Source organism: Prionailurus bengalensis, chromosome C1 (assembly GCF_016509475.1).
Source record: "Prionailurus bengalensis isolate Pbe53 chromosome C1, Fcat_Pben_1.1_paternal_pri, whole genome shotgun sequence".
In the NCBI taxonomy this organism is placed as follows: Eukaryota; Metazoa; Chordata; class Mammalia; order Carnivora; family Felidae; genus Prionailurus; species Prionailurus bengalensis.
The window spans coordinates 93,457,820-93,477,436 of record NC_057345.1 but is presented as its reverse complement, the minus strand read 5'-3'; the positions used below and the strand labels follow the sequence as shown (position 1 = coordinate 93,477,436).

Here is a 19,617-nt window from a genome sequence, read left to right as displayed (position 1 = left end):
GATGCCGGACCCAACTCCCCCTTGGTACCTGTTATGGCGATGTTTCTCACCAGCACGGGCTTGGAAACTTTGGACCACACTGAGAAGGCTGTGGTTCTCCAATAGAGGACATTATTGCCTCGGTTTAGCTCGACCTAGAAACCGCAAACAGGAAGTTCATTTAGCTGCAGAGATGGATATCCCTAATCCATCGGATTAGCCTCTTGTGGGGATCCTTCCCCTTACTGTCTGCATGGAGGCACCTCTTCTGATCCCTTCCCTCAACTTCCTCAGCTCTGCCCTTCCTCCCAGATCAGCTTAGCTCCTCTCTGCCTTGACGCCTCCTCTTACAACCCTCATGGCCTCTCCCTCACCCACATATACCACGAGTATCTCCAAGGTAAGACCCATGGAGGAGCCTGAAGGTGCTGACAGGAGGGTGAGTGGACTTCCCTCACTCTTCTCTGGTTCTGTGTATCCCCAGAAGACCTGGCCCTTAACCCTGCGAAGCTGCTGGTCCTTGGGGTTGAGCCATGGGAGCAAGTCGGCCCACACCATATTCTGTCAACTCAAGAGGACAGAAACTATGGCATCCTCATCATGTCAGACCCCTGCCTTCTAGGGACAGAGGGGTGGGAAGCCCAGACCAGGAGGAAACTGTCCTTGGAGAAAAGCCCTTGATCCCTTTTCTGGTATCCCCAGGAAAGGCTCCAAGAAGGCTGGTATGATACTTACACTGTGGAATTCCCACCCTTTCTCTGTGGTTTTCATCCACCTGGAGTCATCCACGTTGGGCTGGCACTGGTCATTCTGAACCTGAGGCGCCAAGAGTTTGGGGACAGAGTCAAAGCTTTCCAAGAAAATGGGTTCTTCACCCCCCCATGCTGCAACAGCCTTCCAGAGGGCTCTTCTTATGGGGGAAGAGTTTCCAGTTTCCTTTGGGGACTGAGCTCAAAACACGAGTCCTGAAGCAGGGCAAGAGCTAGTTATACACACAAAACGTCAAAGCAGGGGTGCCTGGGTGGCTCAGTAGGTTAAGCATCTGACTTTGGCTCAGGTCATGGTCTCATGGTTCGTGGTTCAAGCCCCGCATCAGGCTCTGTGCTGACAGCTCGGAGCCTGGAGCCTGCTTCTGATCCTGTGTCTCCCTTTCTCTCTGCCCCTCCCCTGCTCACGCTCTGTCTCTCTCAAAAGTAAATGAACATTAAAAAAAATTTTTTTTTAAAGGCAATGCATCAACACCGAAAAAATAACTCATAACTCAGAAGCCTTTACATGCTGTTTTCATGTCTGAGCAGGTGGAATGCGTAGGGTCTCCTGTCCCTGCAGAGTCCCCGAACTTCTGCCTTTCTCCCCACATCTTGAAGTCTCAGCCCATTTGTCCATAGTTCTCTCCAGAGGGAAGACAACTGTGGAAAATCCCCAACCGGAAATGTGCTTGTGATTCTGTAAATGAATCTGAGCCTTGGAGAGCCTTTACCTCCCAGCCTCCCCCATGGCCAGGGGCTTACAAAAAACTCGAAGATGATGCTGGAGTCTGGGTAGTAGTACTCAAAGTTGACGGAACCAGACTGCTTCAGGTTGACAGCATACATCAGAGTGGCTGTGCATTCGTCCGTGTTGGAGGAGATGTAGTCACCCAGGGGAACCCACTTGGACCTGTGAGGGAACGAGAGCCAAGTTCACTGGCAGGCGCACGGCCCATCATGCTTTGTGGGAAGTGCAGGTCTCATGTCCTGCTGGGTCTCTGTGGAATTCCAGACTCGTGACTCGCAAACGGGAATTTAGTCACAAACATGCTCAGTAAAGAATGACCTCTGGATCAAGGAGGCTGGAGATACAGCCGACATGAGGAAGACAGGTAGGTGTACCCCCACCTGTCTTCCTCCCAGGTACTGAACTACACGTTTTATATTCATGATTTCCATTCATTCCCACTTAATGGATGGTAAAACTGAGGCTCAGTGAGTACCTTGCCCAGTATCACTCAGCCAGCAAGTGGCAGGGCTGAGATTCAAACCCAAGTCTGCCTAATTCTGAAGCTGTCAACGAAATTTAGCAGACACTGCTGTTTTTCAGAAATCAAGAGTCCATCCAATCTATCCCACCTGTTTTTCTGGAAATGCCCACTTTTAGATGCTGCATGTAACTGGCAACAGGGAAGAGGGAAGGCCAGAGAACCTTCTAGACCCCAGCCCTGCAGCATTTCTTTCACTTTCTCTGCCAAACTTTCCCTCTCCCTGGGTATTCCCACATGCTGTTCACTCTTCCTGGAACAAACTACCTCCTCTCCCCCTCTGTTTACTTCCTCCTCATGTCTTAAAATAATGTCACCTCATCTGAGAAGTCCCCCTTGACTCTACTGGCCTCTGCTATGTGTACCCTGAGCTCTCACAGATTCTCTTCTCGTAGCCATAACTCTCCGCTACTTCACATACACATACTATGAGAGACTGAAGACCCCCACCCTGCTTAAGAAATACAATATAGCAGAAGCCTTGGTGTACACCCAGCTAATCTCAAGCCCTTGACTACCACCTGCTCCTTTCAGCCAAGTAACAACTTTCCAGAATATGGTGTTTACCATCTGCACATGGTTCCTTATCCTTTAATAATTATGCAGGTATTTCTAAACAATACGCCCTACGATCATGGTTTTGCACGTTTTCAGACCTCGTGTAAATGGCATCATATTTATGTGTGCTGAAACTTACTTTTTTTTGTTCGTTTCAGTATGATGATTGTGGGATTCATCCCTATTCACACAGAGCTATTTTTTCATTTCTGCTACTCTATAATATTGCCTTGCATGGTTCTACCACAGTTATTTACCCATTACTCATTGGTGGACTTTTAGGTTGTTTCCAGTGTTTTGCTCTTGTACCCACTCTGTTAGAAACAGTCTTGCTCTGCTCCTCGTACGCGTGTCTGAGGGAGGTGGTTGGGAGAACAACCGCTGGGTTAGAGGGCATGTGAACCTCCAGCTCTCCCAGCTCCTGCCATACCGTCTCCAAAGTAGTTGCTACCAACTTGCGCCCGCCAGCACGTGAGAGAGTTCCTGTTCCTCTACGTCCTCCCCAAATTTGGAATGGTCAGACTGTAAAGTTGTTGCCAATATGACGTAGTAAGAGACAGTGTCTCATTGGGCTTTACATCTTATTTCTTTGATTATTAGTGAGGCTGAGCATCTTTTCTTTATTTGCAATTCGGCTTCTTCTTCTGATTATATTCTTTTTTTTTTTTTTTTTTTTTTAGAGAGAGAGCATGAGCAGGGGAGAGGGGCAGAGAAGGAGAGAGAGAAAGAGAGAGGGAGAATCTTAAGCAAGCTCCAGGCTCAGCACAGAGTCCAACAAGGGGCTCAATCCCATGCCCCTGGGATCATAACCTGAGCCAAAATCAGATGCTCAACCAACCGAGTCACCCAGGTACCCCCTCTTCTGATCATATTCTAATTCTTCTTTAATTATTCTTTAATTGTCTGTCTTCCTGGCTGGCTTACAGATGCTGTAAGGGCAGAGACCAAACTTATCTTGCTCACTAATGTAGCCCCAGGACCAAGCCCTGTGCCTGGCACATAGGAGGGACTCAGAATTATATAGATTAATGTAGAAAATGGTGACCAAAGATAATCCCACTCTTTCATTGTTTTGCCTGAGACCAGCCCAGGCAAGTGTTAACAGTGGTCTGTTAAGGGGACCTGTGTTTGTTAGAATAATAGCATGTATTTCAAGTTCCTTATTTATTTTTTTTAATGTTTATTTATTTTCAAGAGAAAGAGAGAGAGAGAGAGAGCAGGGGAGGGGCAAAGAGAGAGGGATACACAGAATCCAAAGCAGGCTCCAGGCTCTGAGCTGTCAGCAAAGAGCCCCATGCAGGGTTTGAACTCAAGAACTACAAGATCATGACCTGAGCTGAAGTTAGACACTCAACTGACTGAGCCAGCCAGGTGCCCCTCAAGTTCTTTAATAGTGTTATTCTCAGGGCACCTGGGTGGCTCAGTTGGTTAAGCGACCAGCTCTTGATTTGTGCTTAGGTTATGATCTCACGGTTCGTAAGATCAAGCCCCGCATTGGGCTCTGCCCTAACAGCCTGCTTGGGATTCTGTCTCTCCCTCTCTCTCTGAACTCCCCCGCTCTCTCTCTCTCTCAAAATAAATAAGTAAACATTAAAAAAAATAGTGTTATTCTCAAATACCTACGCTGAGCTCATCCCAGACACCCCAACTAATCGAATGGTATTGATTTCTCCTGCTAAAAGAGACAACGCTTAATGCTGATGTGCTCCACGGCATCTTCCATAAATAACTCCTAGAGTGAGATGAATAATTAAAAGCATGCCATAAGTGGGCTACATTTGCAAAAGGCATCACAATTCTGGGTTTTGTCAGAGTTGTCTCTGGTGAAGATCATTTCACATTCAATAATAACAACATGTGTTGATTGATTTCTAGTGGCAGGGATTGCTCTGAATTCTTCACATGGATCATCTCATTTAGTCCTTACCACAACCTACAAGAATACTATTTTTAACACTGTTTTTTTGTTTGTTTGTTTGTTTTGTTTTTTTAGGATGAGGAAATCGAAGCATGGAAGCGATTAGGAAACTTAACTAATCGCACAATTGATCACATAGTAATAAGTCTGCTAAGTGCCATAAGGAGAAATACAAGATGGTGCAAGAGTGTGTATGTGACGGGAATCTGTGGGGTCAGAGCCGGCGTCTCCGAGGAAGTGACCTTCAGGCAGAGACCTGAATGTGAAGCAGCAGTGAGCCAGAAGAGCTGGAGAAGAGCGTGTCCAAAGACCCAGGAGGGAAGGAGTATGGTGGCCACGTGGCTGGAACACAGTAAGCCAGAGGGAAGGCATTTGGGTGAAGCTGGAGAAATGGGCAGAAGGCAGAGGCCAGACCAGGCAGGCCACGCAGGCTGCGGCAAGGTATTGGATTTTATTCCAGGAGCAAAAGGAATCCACAGAATCTGGAGTTTCGAGTGGGGAAGTACGGTGGTTGGACTTGTGTTTTTTCGGTCTGGCTGCTGGCAGCCAGTGGCATGCAGAGGCTGGAGCAGAGGCTGAGACGAGTTGGGGGCGCCGGAGGCAGAACAGCGGGGAGGCTGGCTCTGGTCAGGTTGGAGACAGTGGACATGGGTTCCGGTAACATCTCGGTACTAGCTCAATTATTGCCTTTCTGAGGGCGGTGAGGAAATCACACAGCCTCTCTAGATGGCCATTTCGTCTCCATTTCTACAGAGGAGAAACATTCTTTCTCCCCTCCCAGGGATGTCTTGGATGCCTTAAGATCCAGGCCCTGAAGCAGTGTGTGCTATGGAAACACAAGTTGTTATTAACTGGCCCACATCCTGTCTTGCTGAGAGGTAATGATTTCTGGACTCTCAGTGAGGTCCCCAGAGAGAGAAACCCTTTCTTCAAGCGGGTAAGAATTGATTGGGTGACCGGGCCTGCCCCTTGTTGCAGGGGTGGGGAGGTGGAGTCAATTACATTCTCTATTAGGACGTAAATGGGTCTCCTTTCAGCTTTAATCCTCCCTGGCTTTATCTCTGTTGCCAACGTTGTCATGCCAATGATTTTGACACATAATATTAAACTCTAAAGTGACATTAAAATCGGACTATAAAATACCTGTTGCCTGGCTCCGCTAATGGGCCTTCTTTTTAAGTGTAGGAACGGGACACATTGGTCCCGGTTTTAGAGACCCAAGTGTAAACAATCATTAACTCCTTTTATCCTTTTGATTACTTGGGGGTAAGAGAAACTTTCAGGTACTTTCCTCGCATCTTATTTGTCAATATTTAACAAAGAGCATCTGTGCACCCCTCTGTTTCTCCTCCCTAGGACCCGACATTGCCTAGCATACACTAAATGTTATCTGAGGGTGGCTTCATGGGGCAGTAGAGAGCTTGGGACTGGGTTTGAATTCCAATGTCACCAGTTCTAAGCTGGGTAACAAAGGACAAGTCACTTAACCTTGCTAAGCCTCCAATTCCTCATTTGTGTAAAGGAAATAATGATAACCAATTTCAGAGGGTTCTTGAGAGAATTATAGAAAGTAATATATGTAAAGCATCTAGAATAGTGCCTGACACATAGAAGGCACATCATTTAATTCCTGTCCCTGGAATTAAATATCGAAAGATATGATAAGGGTCACTCACCAGTTACTCAAGCACCTGGGGCTGAGCTTTTCAAGTACTGAAAAGATCTCCTTCTGAGCTAGAAAATTTTTTCTGGTCACCAGGGTCTCAAGAGGTTTGGAAGATCCCACCCACCACTGACCAAAGATCTGGCCCTAGTCTATCTCCCTCAAACCTAAAAACTCAGGTTGGGCTGACCAGTTTTAGAAGTTAGCACCAAAGCCAGGAAGACACCTAGCGCTTTACACATTGGGTTGCAATCAAGTTGAGGCAGCTTATTGCTGATCCAAAATCCCATGGCAGAAATCCAGTTAGGTTCTATTTTAAGTGGACGGGGCCATTTAACCCTTATCCACCGTATCCACCCCTCTCTATTTCCCCCTGTTCTTTACCCCTCACCAACACCTGTCAGTCACTGTAAGCTTGGATCAGTAAGAGTGGGCTGAGGTGGGCGTTATGTCCAACAGTCCTGTGGGAAGCTGCTCCAACCTAACCCTTGGCTGCTTGGCTCCCTGGTTTCCATCCTCCCCAGCCCAGCACAGGGGAGGGGACTATAGGGGGCACTCACGCAGTACAGTTCTCTGTGGACTCGATGGTGGTGTCCTCGATCTCCATGTTGGTTGAGAGGCTGGCAAAGCCATGGGGCAGCTCATCCCACTCGTCAAACCGGATTCCCGTGCCAAGGGAGTAGCGGCCCTCAGCGCATGGCTTACAGGACTGGTCCTTCATGTCCAGAAACTCCCCGGCTTTGCAAGAAAAGGCTGGAACGCAGAGAAGGGACAAGGGCAGGGTGGTGAGGCCACTGCCACCAGGAGGAGTAGGCAACCTGTGGGCACCCTAAAATGAGGAGCAGAGGATCAAGATCCAGAAGTTGACCCACTAAGATTTAAAACATCTTGTATGATTCCCGTTATATGGAAAGTCCAAAATAGGAAAATCCACAGAGACAGAAAGCAGATCTATGGTGCCAGGGGCTTGGGGGGAGGGGACGTGGGTAGAGATTGTTCACGGATATGATGTTTCTTTTGGGGGTGATGAAAATATTGTGAAGTTAGATAGTGGTTGTACAACTGTGAATATTCTAAAAACTAGACTTTACACTTTAAGGGGGTGGATTTTATGATATACAAATTATATCTCAATAAAGCAGTTATTTTAAAAAATAAAATTCGGGGCACCTGGGTGGCTCAGTCGGTTGAGCGGCCGACTTCGGCTCAGGTCATGATCTTGCGGTCCGTGAGTTCGAGCCCCGTGTCGGGCTCTGTGCTGACAGCATAGAGCCTGGAGCCTGCTTCAGATTCTGTGTCTCCCTCTCTCTCTGACCCTCCCCCGTTCATGCTCTGTCTCTCTCTGTCTCAAAAATAAATAAACGTTAAAAAAAATTTTTTTTAATAAAAAATAAAAAATAAAATTTAGGGCTGTGGGAGCTCTGCTTTAGTGAACTTGTCCCTGACGGTTTCGTTTCCTGAGGGACAGCCTTGGCCATTCTGAGAGCTCTCCAGTAGAACATACCATGGTCTTCTGAACGGTGCCCAGCCCTTCAGCCATGAATTTCCCCGAGTCTCTGGTCTCTGTCTCCTTTCTGGCTCCACTGCCACCATGCTGGTTGGGAGTCTCCTGGCTGTTAGCTCAATGATTACAGAGTCCTCCTAACTAGTTCCCTGTTTCCTGCTTTTGCTCATTCTGTGGTCAGAGGTATCTTTCTAAAACATGGATAGGTACTATTATTCCTGTTATTTAAGAGATCATCAGGCACTCCCCTTGGGTTATAGAGTCTAAGCTCTCAGCCAGGCATTCAAAATCTTCTGCAATTTTTTCCTCAACCTAACTTTCCAGCTTGATCTCCCACTACAGGCTTTGCTCCACTACAGCCCCATCTGTCACCGTCACCTTCCATGCGTTGCCTCCACCCCAGACCACATGTTCTTCCCTGAATGTGTCTGGTGTTCCTCCACCTGCAAATCTCTGCCCAAGTAGTTCCCCGAGCTGTTCCTGAGCCCTAGGCACCAGTACCTCCTGTCCTTTGTCATCTCATATGAATACATCATATTGATGTGTGCCTGCTGCTAGGCTCTGAGCTCCTCTGGGGACAGTGGCTCAGTAACTGGCACAGACATAGTAGGGGCTCCATATAGTTTTGCTGAAAAAATGAATGGAGGGATGAATGTCTGCTTCTTCCACCAGACGTTAAGCTTTTGAAGGCAGAGACTGTGCCTTATATATCTCTGTGGTTCACAGTGCATGCACATAAGAGCTCGGTTAAGCTGGCGGAGTTACCTGAAGATGGCTCACTTGTTTGCAGCAGTCACACCTCAGTCCCGCTCAGATCTTCACAATATCCGTTCAGTAGTTTAACAAGCATTTATTTGCTCACCGACTGAACCAGGCACTATGTAAGTTTTTGGTTTTTTTTTTTTTAAAGAATTTAAATGCCCTCGGGGTGTCTGGGTGGCTCAGTTGGTTAAGCGTCCTACTTCAGCTCAGGTCATGATCTCGCGCTCAGTGGGTTCGAGCCTTGAGTCAGGCTCTGTGCTGACAGCTCGGAGCCTGGAGCCTGTTTTGGATTCTGTGTCTCCCGCTCTCTCTGCCCCTCCCCTGCTCATGCTCTGTCTCTCAAAAATGAATAAATATTAAAAAAAAAAAGAATTTAAATCTCCTTTACAAATCTCCAAGTATTCCTTGATTCTAGTCCCTGTTATATCCCTTTACACTGCTAAGAAGAACAGTGGAGGGGAAATAGCTGCCAATTGTAGAAAAATTGTGACTACAGAGTCGCAGAGGTGGGAACAGAGCTGCAGACAAGTCACGGCTTTTCTGATCGCATAGTCAGCTCCACAGCTGGGCAAGGTTCTTGTTCCCTGAAGTGATGCCCAGTGCATTTTAAAGGTCTGTCTGTGCAGAAATTTATCTTCTCTGGCTTCCTTTTCAAGAACAAAAGCAAATCACAGTCTTTTCCTAATGCCTGATTGTGGCTGGTAAGTGCAGACTGGAGAGAGATGCACAGGCACAAAAGAAAATGTATGCAAACAGAAAGAAATCGCTGACTGGCACACAGCTGGAATTGCTCATACTTTATCCCCTGATGGGATGTAAATTTAAAAAAAAGAAAGAAAGAAAGAAAGAAAAAGAAAGAAAGAAAGAAAGAAAGAAAGAAAGAAAGAAAGAAAGAAAAGCAAACTTAGATACCCAGTTTGCATCCATGAAATCACATTTCTGTACCAAATCTCAAAGGGGCTGGGGACTAACTGGGGGAGAGATCTGATTCCTTAAGGCAGCTGCGCTGTCAGAGAGGGCCTGGCTTGGATGGCAGGAGGCTCGGGGCAGAGGCCAGAGGTGAGCGGCAGGAATGCTTACAGCACTCAGTGCCCTTGACAGGGTCGGGGAGGCTGGTGCACAGGCCCGGGGTGTGCGGCACGGCGACCCTCCACCTGGATCCCGTGCTGTCACACGCGGTGTACTCGTAGTGGTACTCAGACTGCAGGGGAGACAACAGTGGGCAAAACGTGCATTAGCAGTGACCAGACATTAACAGCTTTCCACCCACTTCCCGCCCAGCACGAGGGCTGCCGGGCTGCCGACACGCGCCTGGGGCCCCAGCAGGGAGCAAGGATCATGGTGCCCGAATGTTTGTTAGGAAGCCCACAGGAGCTGCAATGATTTGGATCACTCCTCTCCACCCAACCACAGTCCAGTCCTTAGAAATCCTTTCTGTGTGGTGACTCTCTTGCTGTTGCATATAGATAATGACCCAACGAACCAAAGGAATGTGAGAAGGAAACTACAGAACAGGCTAGAAACAGGTGCTGGCTTTCTTGTCCTAAACTGTAGAATTATGAGCAAGAACTGGTCTGTGAAAAATGTGCAAAGGATTGTCACAGAAGCTATATTTTCCTGTTCTTCACACTCCCTTCTGCCTGGAAAGATGATGAGTTCCCACCTTACATTTTATGAAAACATCCTATCTCACCCAGGCAGCTCTCATCACCTGAACCTATTCATGCCTAATTTCTCTGTGCAGTGGGACACTCACAGTTCAGTTGCTTTACTGAACTAATAACAATAACCTAAATAAGAGCCACAAAACAGCCCAATCAAGCATTAAATAGAACAACAGTAACAACAAAAGTAATATAAAGCACTACTTGGGAGGATAAAAAAAAACCCACAATAGATCCATCAAATGCCCTTAAACATTTCTCACTCTTTTAAATCTCGTAATAAACAACAGATCACAGAACTATTATCATTTTGGCTCTGACAAGTATTTTATAATCCGCCCTTACCTAAATCTATATTCAAGTGCAGGGAAGTACTTGGTACTATTGTGTCCATAAGAAAAATCGATTTAATGTCCCTTTCCAACCCACATAAGAGCATGATTGCATACCACGTGTAAATGCAAGGAGCTGAGACTAAAAATGAGACCATTTTGAAGTGTGCTAATCTAAGAATGCATCAGAACGAAAAGCAGAAAGCTTTACCTTTTGGAAGAGGTAAACACGCTGCATTTCATTTATTCTAAAATGCATATTTATTTCACATTTTAACATCTGTGAAATCAAAGTGGCTTATAATTGACACAATAAGGAAGCACTGTGTCATATTTTAACTGATAAAGCTTTTCCTCTCTTTGCAATACGTAAAAAACGGTGGGTCTAAGAAGCAATGGCATCTCAGATTTGTGGAAATAATAGTGAACGTGGTGTTTCTCGAGCTGTAGTTTCAGAAACTCAAGATGATAAGAGAACAATTTTATGTCCCTCTATTTTAAATATTTACCAAATATATATTCTATGTCCAGCCATTAGAGTTACTAAGTGCTGCGCCCAGTATGGCTCAAGATAGCAACATACAAACTCAGCAATTTCATCCGAAGGGAGAAGATGCGGAGAAGGGAAAAATTGGGGGAACTGTTTTGGGAATTCTAATTTTTTTATGTTCGTTTATTTATTTTGAGAGGGAGAGAAAGTGCATGCAAGCAGGGGAGGAGCAGAGAGAGAAGGAGAGAGAGAATCCCAAGCAGGTCCTGTGCCGTCAACGCAAAGCCCAACACAGGGCTCAATCCCACCAACTGTAAGTTGAAATCAAGAGTCGGATGCCTAACTGACTGAGCCACCCAGCTGCCCCAGTGAGCCTAACTTTTGATGAGAATCTTCGGCTTTGGACTTAGACATCAGTGTCATCTAGGAAAGAAAAACATCAGGATTCTTTGTGCCCTTGGGCTACCATCTCTCTGGGTCTATTCCCCTCACCCCCAATTCCAGTCTTTTCCTTATCTCAGAGGACTCTAAGGTGAAGAGAGCAACTACACATATAGCAATTCCAGGTCTAAATATGATACTCCCCAAAGGGTTTTACTGCAAGAATGAGGGGTAAAATTCACAGTATGTAAATTAAATGCAGAATTGAGTGAACCGGGCAGAAAGGATTTGATGTTCCCACTGTGAGCATGATTAAGCTGGTCATCTGCATAGTGATTTTACGGTTCCCAAACACGGTCTCATTTGATCTTCAAATTCCCCATAAGGCAAGCAGAGTAGGAGTGCTTCCCTCACTGTACAGGTGAGGAAACACTCACACAGGGGTGAAATGGCCTAAGTTCACACAGCTGGTAAGTCACTGAGCTAGAACCCAGGCCTTCCCACCAGAAATCCACCATCCCCATACACCCAATCAAACACAGACTCACACTGGGCCAAATTTAACAGCCAAATCTAAAAATTAAATAAGACAGTGTTGGTTGTGTGCCAGCTGACAGGCTTGCTTCGGAGGCCTGAGAATTGGTGTTAAAATATCTAATCTGTTCGGGCAGATAATTTCAGTTCACTCTGACTACATTTGGCGTTTTGGAGACACACGGGCCAAGTCCATTTCTTTTCATCGCCTTTCATTTGGTGTCCCCTGGGTGCCACTTGGGTGGGGGGTTTGCCGGGAAAATGGTGATTCCAAGCCTTAGAAAATTCCCTTTTCAATATGTGCTAATTTATTTCATGTCACTTGGGGATATTTCCACCATCCAAAGTGGCTGGGTCTACTGCAGCTGTTTCAAATCTAAACTATCCTTTGAGATCTCACTATTCACAATATAAGCTTAGACAGATAGTTAAATCAGAGATATAAATGGCAGCGCTCCTGGGCTATATTCAGCATTCTGTGAACAAATCAAATCCCCAACAGTACCTCAATTCACCCAGTGATCTTTGAAAGCGTACAGTCTGCATAACATACAGATTCACAAAGGAGACCCACAAATATATTCAGCATGTATGTCTAGCACACGGTTCCTCACTCCCCCGTGCACATATCCAACTCACAATTTCAAACAGGGCACAGTAGGCAGTGGCTGCTGCCTGTCATCAGGAAAAGAAGGGTAGGGTTTGGAAATGAGGGGTGGGCACCTTAGTTAATCTGCCCTCCCCTAAATCCTCCAGCCACATGCGATACTCCTGGGGAATATGAGAGACGAGAAGAAAAAAATCCCTAAGTTGGAACTTCCTTGGTCAAATGCTGAGCTGTCTGTTGCTACAGGAAAATTATGCCAATTGTATTAAGCCACTCACCAAAGGACAAATAGTGTATGATTCCACTTACATGAGGTACCCACAGTACCTCTCAAATTCATAGAGAGAAAAAGTAGAATTAGTGGTTGCTGGGGACTGGGCCCCTGAGTACAGAATTTCAGTTTTGCAAGATGAAAAGGGTTCTGTCAATGGATGGTGGTGATGGCTGCTTAATGCCTGACCTGTTCAGTTACAAATGGTCAAGATGGGGGCATCTGGGGGGCTCAGGCAGTTAAAGCGTCTGGCTTTGGCTCAAGTCATGATCTCGTGGTTCGTGGTTTCGAGCCCCACTTCGGGCCCTGTGCTGACAGCTCAGAGCCTGGAGCCTGCTTCAGATTCTGTCTCTCTCTTTCTCTCTCTCTCTCTCTCTCTCTCTCTCTCTTTCGCTTTCTGCCCCTCCCCCACTCACGCTCTGTCTCTAAGATAAATAAACATTAAAAATTCTTTTTAATGTTCAAGATAATTTTATGCTATGTGTATTTTACCACAATTAAAAAAAAATAATTAAAAAAAAGATTATGCCACAGGAAAATGCCCAACCTCTGATTTATCCTATTAAGTACCCCAGAGAGTAGAAATCTGTGATCTGGTAGTTGCATTTAAGAAATATCCTCCCAGGGGTGCCTGGGTGGCTCAGTTGGTTGAACGTCTGACTTCGACTTAGGTCATGATCTCGCGGTCTGTGAGTTTGAGCCCCGCATTTGGGCTCTGGCCTGACAGCTCAGAGCCTGGAGCCTGTTTCAGATTCTATGTTTCCCTCTCTCTGCCCCTCCCCTGCTTGTGCTCTGTCTCTCTTGTCCTCAAAAATAAATCAAACATAAAAAAGAAATTAAAAAAAAAGAAATATCCCCCAAAGGTATATCTATCTATCTCTCTATATATATGTATATATATTTTTAAATATATATATTTAAAAAGTATATCTACCTACATATATAGGTAGATATAGATAGATAGATAGATAGATAGATGCCAAATTCAAAAGACACCAAGAGGGAGGAGTGGAGGAAAAAGTGGAAGGCAACAGACAGAGCGGACATCATGACAGTCTCACTGGATATGCCCATGGCAGTTCCCTGGTGCTTATGTGTTGGCTAATGACAACTGTTTGGAAGCATCGTGTCACAGTTGTACAAATAAATATTAAGTGCTAAAAAATAACTGTTTTTCAAACATTCTGCTCTTTTGGAACTAAAATGTTTAAACTCTGGGAATACCGTTAGCTTGGAACATGTCGGGTCTTCCACATTCTAGGAAAATGGTGTTTACTCATATACCGCGTTCAACAAGTAGTTACTGAGGGTCTCTTATGTGATAGGTTCTGGTGAAGCAGTGGTATCCGAGACAGTCACAGCTCTTGAGGGTGTAGATGTGGGCATGGTGGGGAGTGTGCTGGCAGGGATGGCACAGGGAGGAGACAGACCATAAACACGTAGGTAGGCTTATTTCTGGTCTTCCACCATTCTCTACAGTTAGTTATCATTGCATACTCCTGCTTGCCCCCACGTTCTCCAGAGAAGGTTTTGATAACTGTTATGGGCTGCACATTTGTGCCCACCCCCAACCAATTCATATGTTGAAGCCCTGATAAGATAGTATTTGGAGGTGAGGCCTTTGGTGGGTAATTAGGGCCTGAGGGTAGAGCCTTCAAGAAGAGATTAGTGTCAGGACACCTAGGTGGCTTAGTTGGTTAAGCGTCCCACTTCGGCTCAGGCCATGATCTCATGGCTGTGGGTTTGAGCCCCGCATCGGGCTCTGATCCTCTGTCTCCCCCTCTCTCTGCTTCTCCCCCGCTGGCACTCTCTATCTCAAAAATAAACATGAAAAAGAAAAAAAAAAAAAAAAGAGGAACAGAGCCATGTGAGGATACAGTGAGAAGAGGGTTATCTACAAACCAGGCAGAGTGCTCTCACCAGACAATGAATTTGCCTACACCTTGATCTTTGACTTCCTAGTCTCCGGAACCATGAGTAAGAAACATTTGCCTTTTAAGCTACCCAGTCCGTAGTGTTCTGTTATAGTAGCCAGAACGGACTAAAACCATGTGTAAGGACTCTGGCAAAGACTCTAACACGTCTCTTGACTCCAACGTGACACTAACCATTGAACTGCACTGTTTCTTTTTCAACTCATGATGGCCTGAAAGCCACAAGGCCAGACCCCACAAACATTTAACCTCACTCCTTAGAAGTAACCACAGGAGAACCGAGTAGGCAGGGATAGTTGGCTGGAACTGTCAGAGGGAGAGGCACTGAGTGGCTGGTCTTCTTCCTGTCAGGTCATTTCTGCAGCCCCGCTGGCCAAGGACGCTGGCCAAGGACGCTGGCAACAGGTGGCCTAGACTGGAAAGACAAAAGGCTGCTCCCCAAGCGGGGCCTGCAGGGGTTAACACGGCACACTCTGGAGCTGCGAAGTTCCTGGGAGGGAAGTAAGGGCTCCGTGTGGTGCTAAAACAAGCAGTCTGAGAGACTGACAACAAACAGCCGAGGGGGTCGCTTGACTCTTCTGGGCCTCAGTCTTCTCATCTGTAACTGAGAAATTTGGATTTAGGCCACTTGCCAAGATTCCTTCCAGTTCCAGTACCTTACTATTTTACGGCTAGGACCTGCATGGAAATCTGTTCTTTCTTCCACCTTTTCCTCCTGCTTCCTTCAAAATGGCACTTCTCAGTCTTTAAAATAATTGTCAAAGTGCTCAATGTGCATTGTAGAAAAGATGAAAATATAGGCTAGAATTAAAATGAAAATAAAAATCTACAAGCCCAGCAAACAGAGATCACTACTTTAAACCTATGATTGTATTCCTTTCCACATTCTTTTTCTATACATGCACATGCATTTCTAAAAACCAAATGAAGATCATACAGTGTGGAGTTTTGTACTCTTTTTTTTTTTTTTTTTTTTTTTACAATTTCGGTCACAAGCACTTTCCCGTGGCTTTAATGATTGCACTGCAGTTCCTTTAACATGGAATTTTGTCCAACTTTTTCTTATTTTAAATAGCACTACTATGAAGCCTTCTGTGCATCTCTCATTATTTGATTTGGATACAGTCCCAGAAGTGGAATTACTAGGGTAAAGGGTATGAGTTTCTTCAAGATTCTTGAGTGGGGAAGGGGCATGTAGGGAGACTTCTAAGAGAAAACAGACATCTCTAAGTACTTTTTTTTCTTTTATTGTGGCGAATGTCAAAACAAGAATTTTGGAACAGAATATGATGACCCCCACCCCCCAGCTTCAATTCTTAATTTCTGTCATTCTTCATCTACCTCTACTCATTCCCCATTTACTTCCACCCACTCCTCCCTTCTGGAAGTTGTTGCTGTTTTTTTTTTTTTTATTTTTAGGTAAAATTTATACACATTGGAATGCACACATCTTAACTGTTCATTTTGGATAAATGGCTCCACTTGAGCAAAACATTGACAGGAGGAAGGATTACTGCAGCAACTACAGTGGGGGGAAGAGGATACATCCCCCACCACAGGCAGGAGAGACAGAGCCAACCAGGGTCTCATATCCCAAGTCCGAGAACCACCAAGTCATGCAGCATAAAGTCACAACCACCCAAGGAAGCAGGAGAGAAACACGACTTGGGTTTGTCTTGGCTGAGATAGGGCCTGCGTCAAGAAACAGGTTCTTAAGTAAACCCGGATTTTGACTACAGGCCTTGGGGTCTGGAGGAGGCCGCCTCCTGCTCTTCCCCCAACTGCAGGTTCATCCTCCTGTCCTCTCGCTGTCCCTGAAAACCAGATCCTCTGAAGAGAATGTCAGGATGTAGGCGAGGTAGACCAGTTAAAACGCCCCAAGCTTGGTACAGCGGGATCAATAGGTTATTTGTTGACTCAGTGGCGAATGCTTCTTTGCTTGGAAAGCACCTGACCCAGATGGGAGCAGATCCCATTAAACAATCCTGACTATTAAGGAGACACTAACCCTTTGCTAGGAGGGAGGAATGACCTCTCCTTAGTACAGAACATAGAAAACCACAAATATCGGAATTTGAACATCAGTGTCCCAAATGAGACTCTTTCTTAGGCCCAGTCCTAGCTGGATGGTGTCCTGAAGTACTGGTCTTTGTTCTTTTTGCTTTGGAGTGCCCTCATTTGAATTTTGAGTGGAGGGCCTGGCTGAGGCTCAGGGGCACAAGTAACGTCAGTTTCCCATTACGAAGGGCAGGATGGAGAACACAGGGTCTTTCCCATTCTCCGGCTTGTCAGACTAGAGGGGGAAAGCAGGGCTTCTCTCTCTCTCCCTCCCTCTTCCTCACCCTCATAAGGGCTGCCAACTCACAGCAGTGTCTCCTGGGCCTTAGGGGCTAGACAAACCACCTCCAGAGCCCTGATGCCCATGCCTACCTGATCATCACAACTGCTTGGAGATCATGTTAAAAATACAGACTCCATCCCCAAGATTCTGATTCTCCTCCCTCCCTCCTTCAAAACTCACTCTTCTCAAGACTTAAGTATTGTCCCATTTGGAAGTAAATCAGATAAACAAATGTCCTGAAAGACAGAGAGCTCCTTAATCTATGGTCTATGGACAACTTCCCCGATACAACCAGATGCAGAATTTCACGTATGTGCATTTTCCTGGGCAGAGGGTGTACAGATTTCATCAGATCCTCAGAGGAGTCTGTTCTCCACCATCCCTACCCCAGCAGAAAACCATGAAAATCTATCATAACATATTAGTAATTTTAAAATAGCTTAATATTGGGGCGCCTGAGTGGCTCAGTCGGTTAAGCGTCTGACTTTGGCTCAGGTCATGATCTTGCTGTTCCCAGGTTCAAGCCCCGTGTCAGGCTCTGTGCTGACAACTCAGAGGCTGGAGCCTGCTTCAGATTCTGTCTCCCTCTCTCTCTGCCACTGCCCCACTTACGCTCTGTCTCTCTCTCAAAAATAAATAAACATTTAAAAATATAAAATTAAAATAAAATAAAATAAAATAAAATAAAATAAAATAAAATAAAATAGCTTAATATTTTGCTGAACAAAGGCTGTTCACTTTTTAACAGGGGGCTGAAATACTTTAAGCCAAGGATTTTCAAATTATGGTTCAGAATCTAGGGGTTTAGAAAGCCCCTTCAGCCGGGAGTGGGGATTCCCCCCTTTAATGAAGCAACATTTCCCCCCCTAAAATCTCTTCTGCATATTTATTCTTCTCAGTTAAGATTTTGTTTTAGCCCCCAAAAAGTTTGACACCACAGACTTTGCTTAAAGGAGCAAATTGCTAAAGGTGGAATTGCAGGCCCTGAGGCCGGCTCAGAGTTAAGGATGGCTTTTTGGCTTTCCTTTAATAACCCTACATAGTCAGGTGTTTGCTTCCAAGTGACACAGCCTCTCCCCCGGAACAGGTACCAGACCCAGCAGCAGCCAAAGCGCACAGACCCCAGGCAGGCTGGCCCCTGCTGGCTGCCCTCAATCTGTGTGCTGTTGCCTAGCAACACGGAGCTGGGAGCCCCGGGGCTCCCAGTCTGAAGGAGGATGGGGGAGCCTTGGCCTTCCGCTGCCCCTTCTTTCAGCATTTTCTATTCGACTCTGGGGTTTTCAACTCCCATTTTGATCAAAAACCGCAGACGGCACTTGGTCACCCCAGCTCATTTGACCATGGGCACATTACACAAAACTGGTTGCTGGGTCTTCACACCCAGCTGGGGCAGTTTGTGCCACCAGACCCTGGGTCAGGCAGGACCCTGCTGTCCAGCCTGTCTGGAACTAGAGCTGCCTGTCCACTTTGGGCACAGGAGATGGAACTGGTGTGGTAACGACAGCCGCCATTAGTGACACGTAGGAGCACCCTTGCACCCGGCTCTGGGGCTCCTCTCTTTACGTGCACCCTCCCCTTCAGCCCCTACCAAGGCCCCTGATATTATTCCTCCTGCTTCCACCTCCCTATTTACAATTGTAATTCCTCCCCTCCCACCCTATCGATTTTCAAATCCTAAGTGACTCCTTTCTTCTATACACTTACCACCTTCAAACACACTTTCTAACTTAACTTTTCGTTGTGTTTATTGTCTATTTCTGCCCTTGCCCTCACTCCAGATCAGATGGAAACAACATAAGAAGAGGCATCTTTGTTTTTGTTCACTGATGTAGCCCAAGGGCCCAGAACAGTGCCTGACACAATCACTGTCAATTAGTATTTGTTGAGTGACTGAATGGTGGCAAAAGGGCAGACTCTAGAGTGGTTCTGGAGTTGTGCAAGGCGCTCTGGATTAGATCCCAGGGATCCAGACTCTCATCTTGTCCTGCACAACCGCGGACCCGTTGTTAAACCCTGTGCCCATAAAACAGGGATGACAATGCCCTGCTAAGATGATTGAGTGGATCCCACCCACCCACCCAAACTGAGTAACATCAAATTCTCAGGACAATTAGGAGATTATGTTCAGCTCTTTGTAAATTGGCTAACAAAAACAAAAAAGAAAACAAAGCCAGCTGACCCTGCCTGCAGAGAGCTCATGGAGGGAGTGCCCAGGCTCTTCACTCGTCTTTCTGTGAGGACTATGAGGAAGGAGCCATTTCTGGCCTAACAGCAATGATGACAGCAGCAGTTAGACCTCCCTGGTTCCCCTTGCTGTTTACCACCCATCTTGACTCACCCCCTAATCCCAGTCTGCTCATACATATGAAATAACATCTGTCCTTTTTCCACTTTTTCTCCCCCAGCAACTCCTCCAAAGCTAATCTCTCCAAGAGAGAGGCTGGTCGCTGACATTTAGACACTTGGTACCTGCAGCCAGTCTGTCAGGTGCAGAGAGCTTTTTGGTATTGCTTGTAAATATCCCTAGGATTGAAATGGCTTTGTCGCCAGGAAACAAAATGTCCCTTTATAAATTTCAATCCCTTTCTGATAGGTGAGAATTTGGTACACACATCTGTCTACAAGCAGGGTTTTATGAGATTATATTTCAAAGATGTGCTTT

The 19,617-nt window shown here is 46.0% G+C and overlaps 1 protein-coding gene across 4 annotated transcripts in view; it reads right to left on the bottom strand.

The window, feature by feature from the left end:
* ELAPOR1 (endosome-lysosome associated apoptosis and autophagy regulator 1) overlaps positions 1–19,617 on the bottom strand; it is a 72,756-nt gene that overhangs the window by 26,866 nt on the left and 26,273 nt on the right. For 3 of the 4 annotated variants that reach the window (XM_043575753.1, XM_043575756.1, XM_043575754.1), the window contains exons 2-6: positions 9,482–9,602; positions 6,696–6,888; positions 1,491–1,638; positions 715–795; positions 29–134 (exon numbers count right to left, since the gene is read on the bottom strand). In XM_043575753.1, coding sequence (XP_043431688.1) covers positions 29–134; positions 715–795; positions 1,491–1,638; positions 6,696–6,888; positions 9,482–9,602 — 649 coding nt within the window. The remainder of the gene's footprint in view (positions 1–28; positions 135–714; positions 796–1,490; positions 1,639–6,695; positions 6,889–9,481; positions 9,603–19,617) is intronic. The other variant, XM_043575757.1, reaches the window with a different exon arrangement.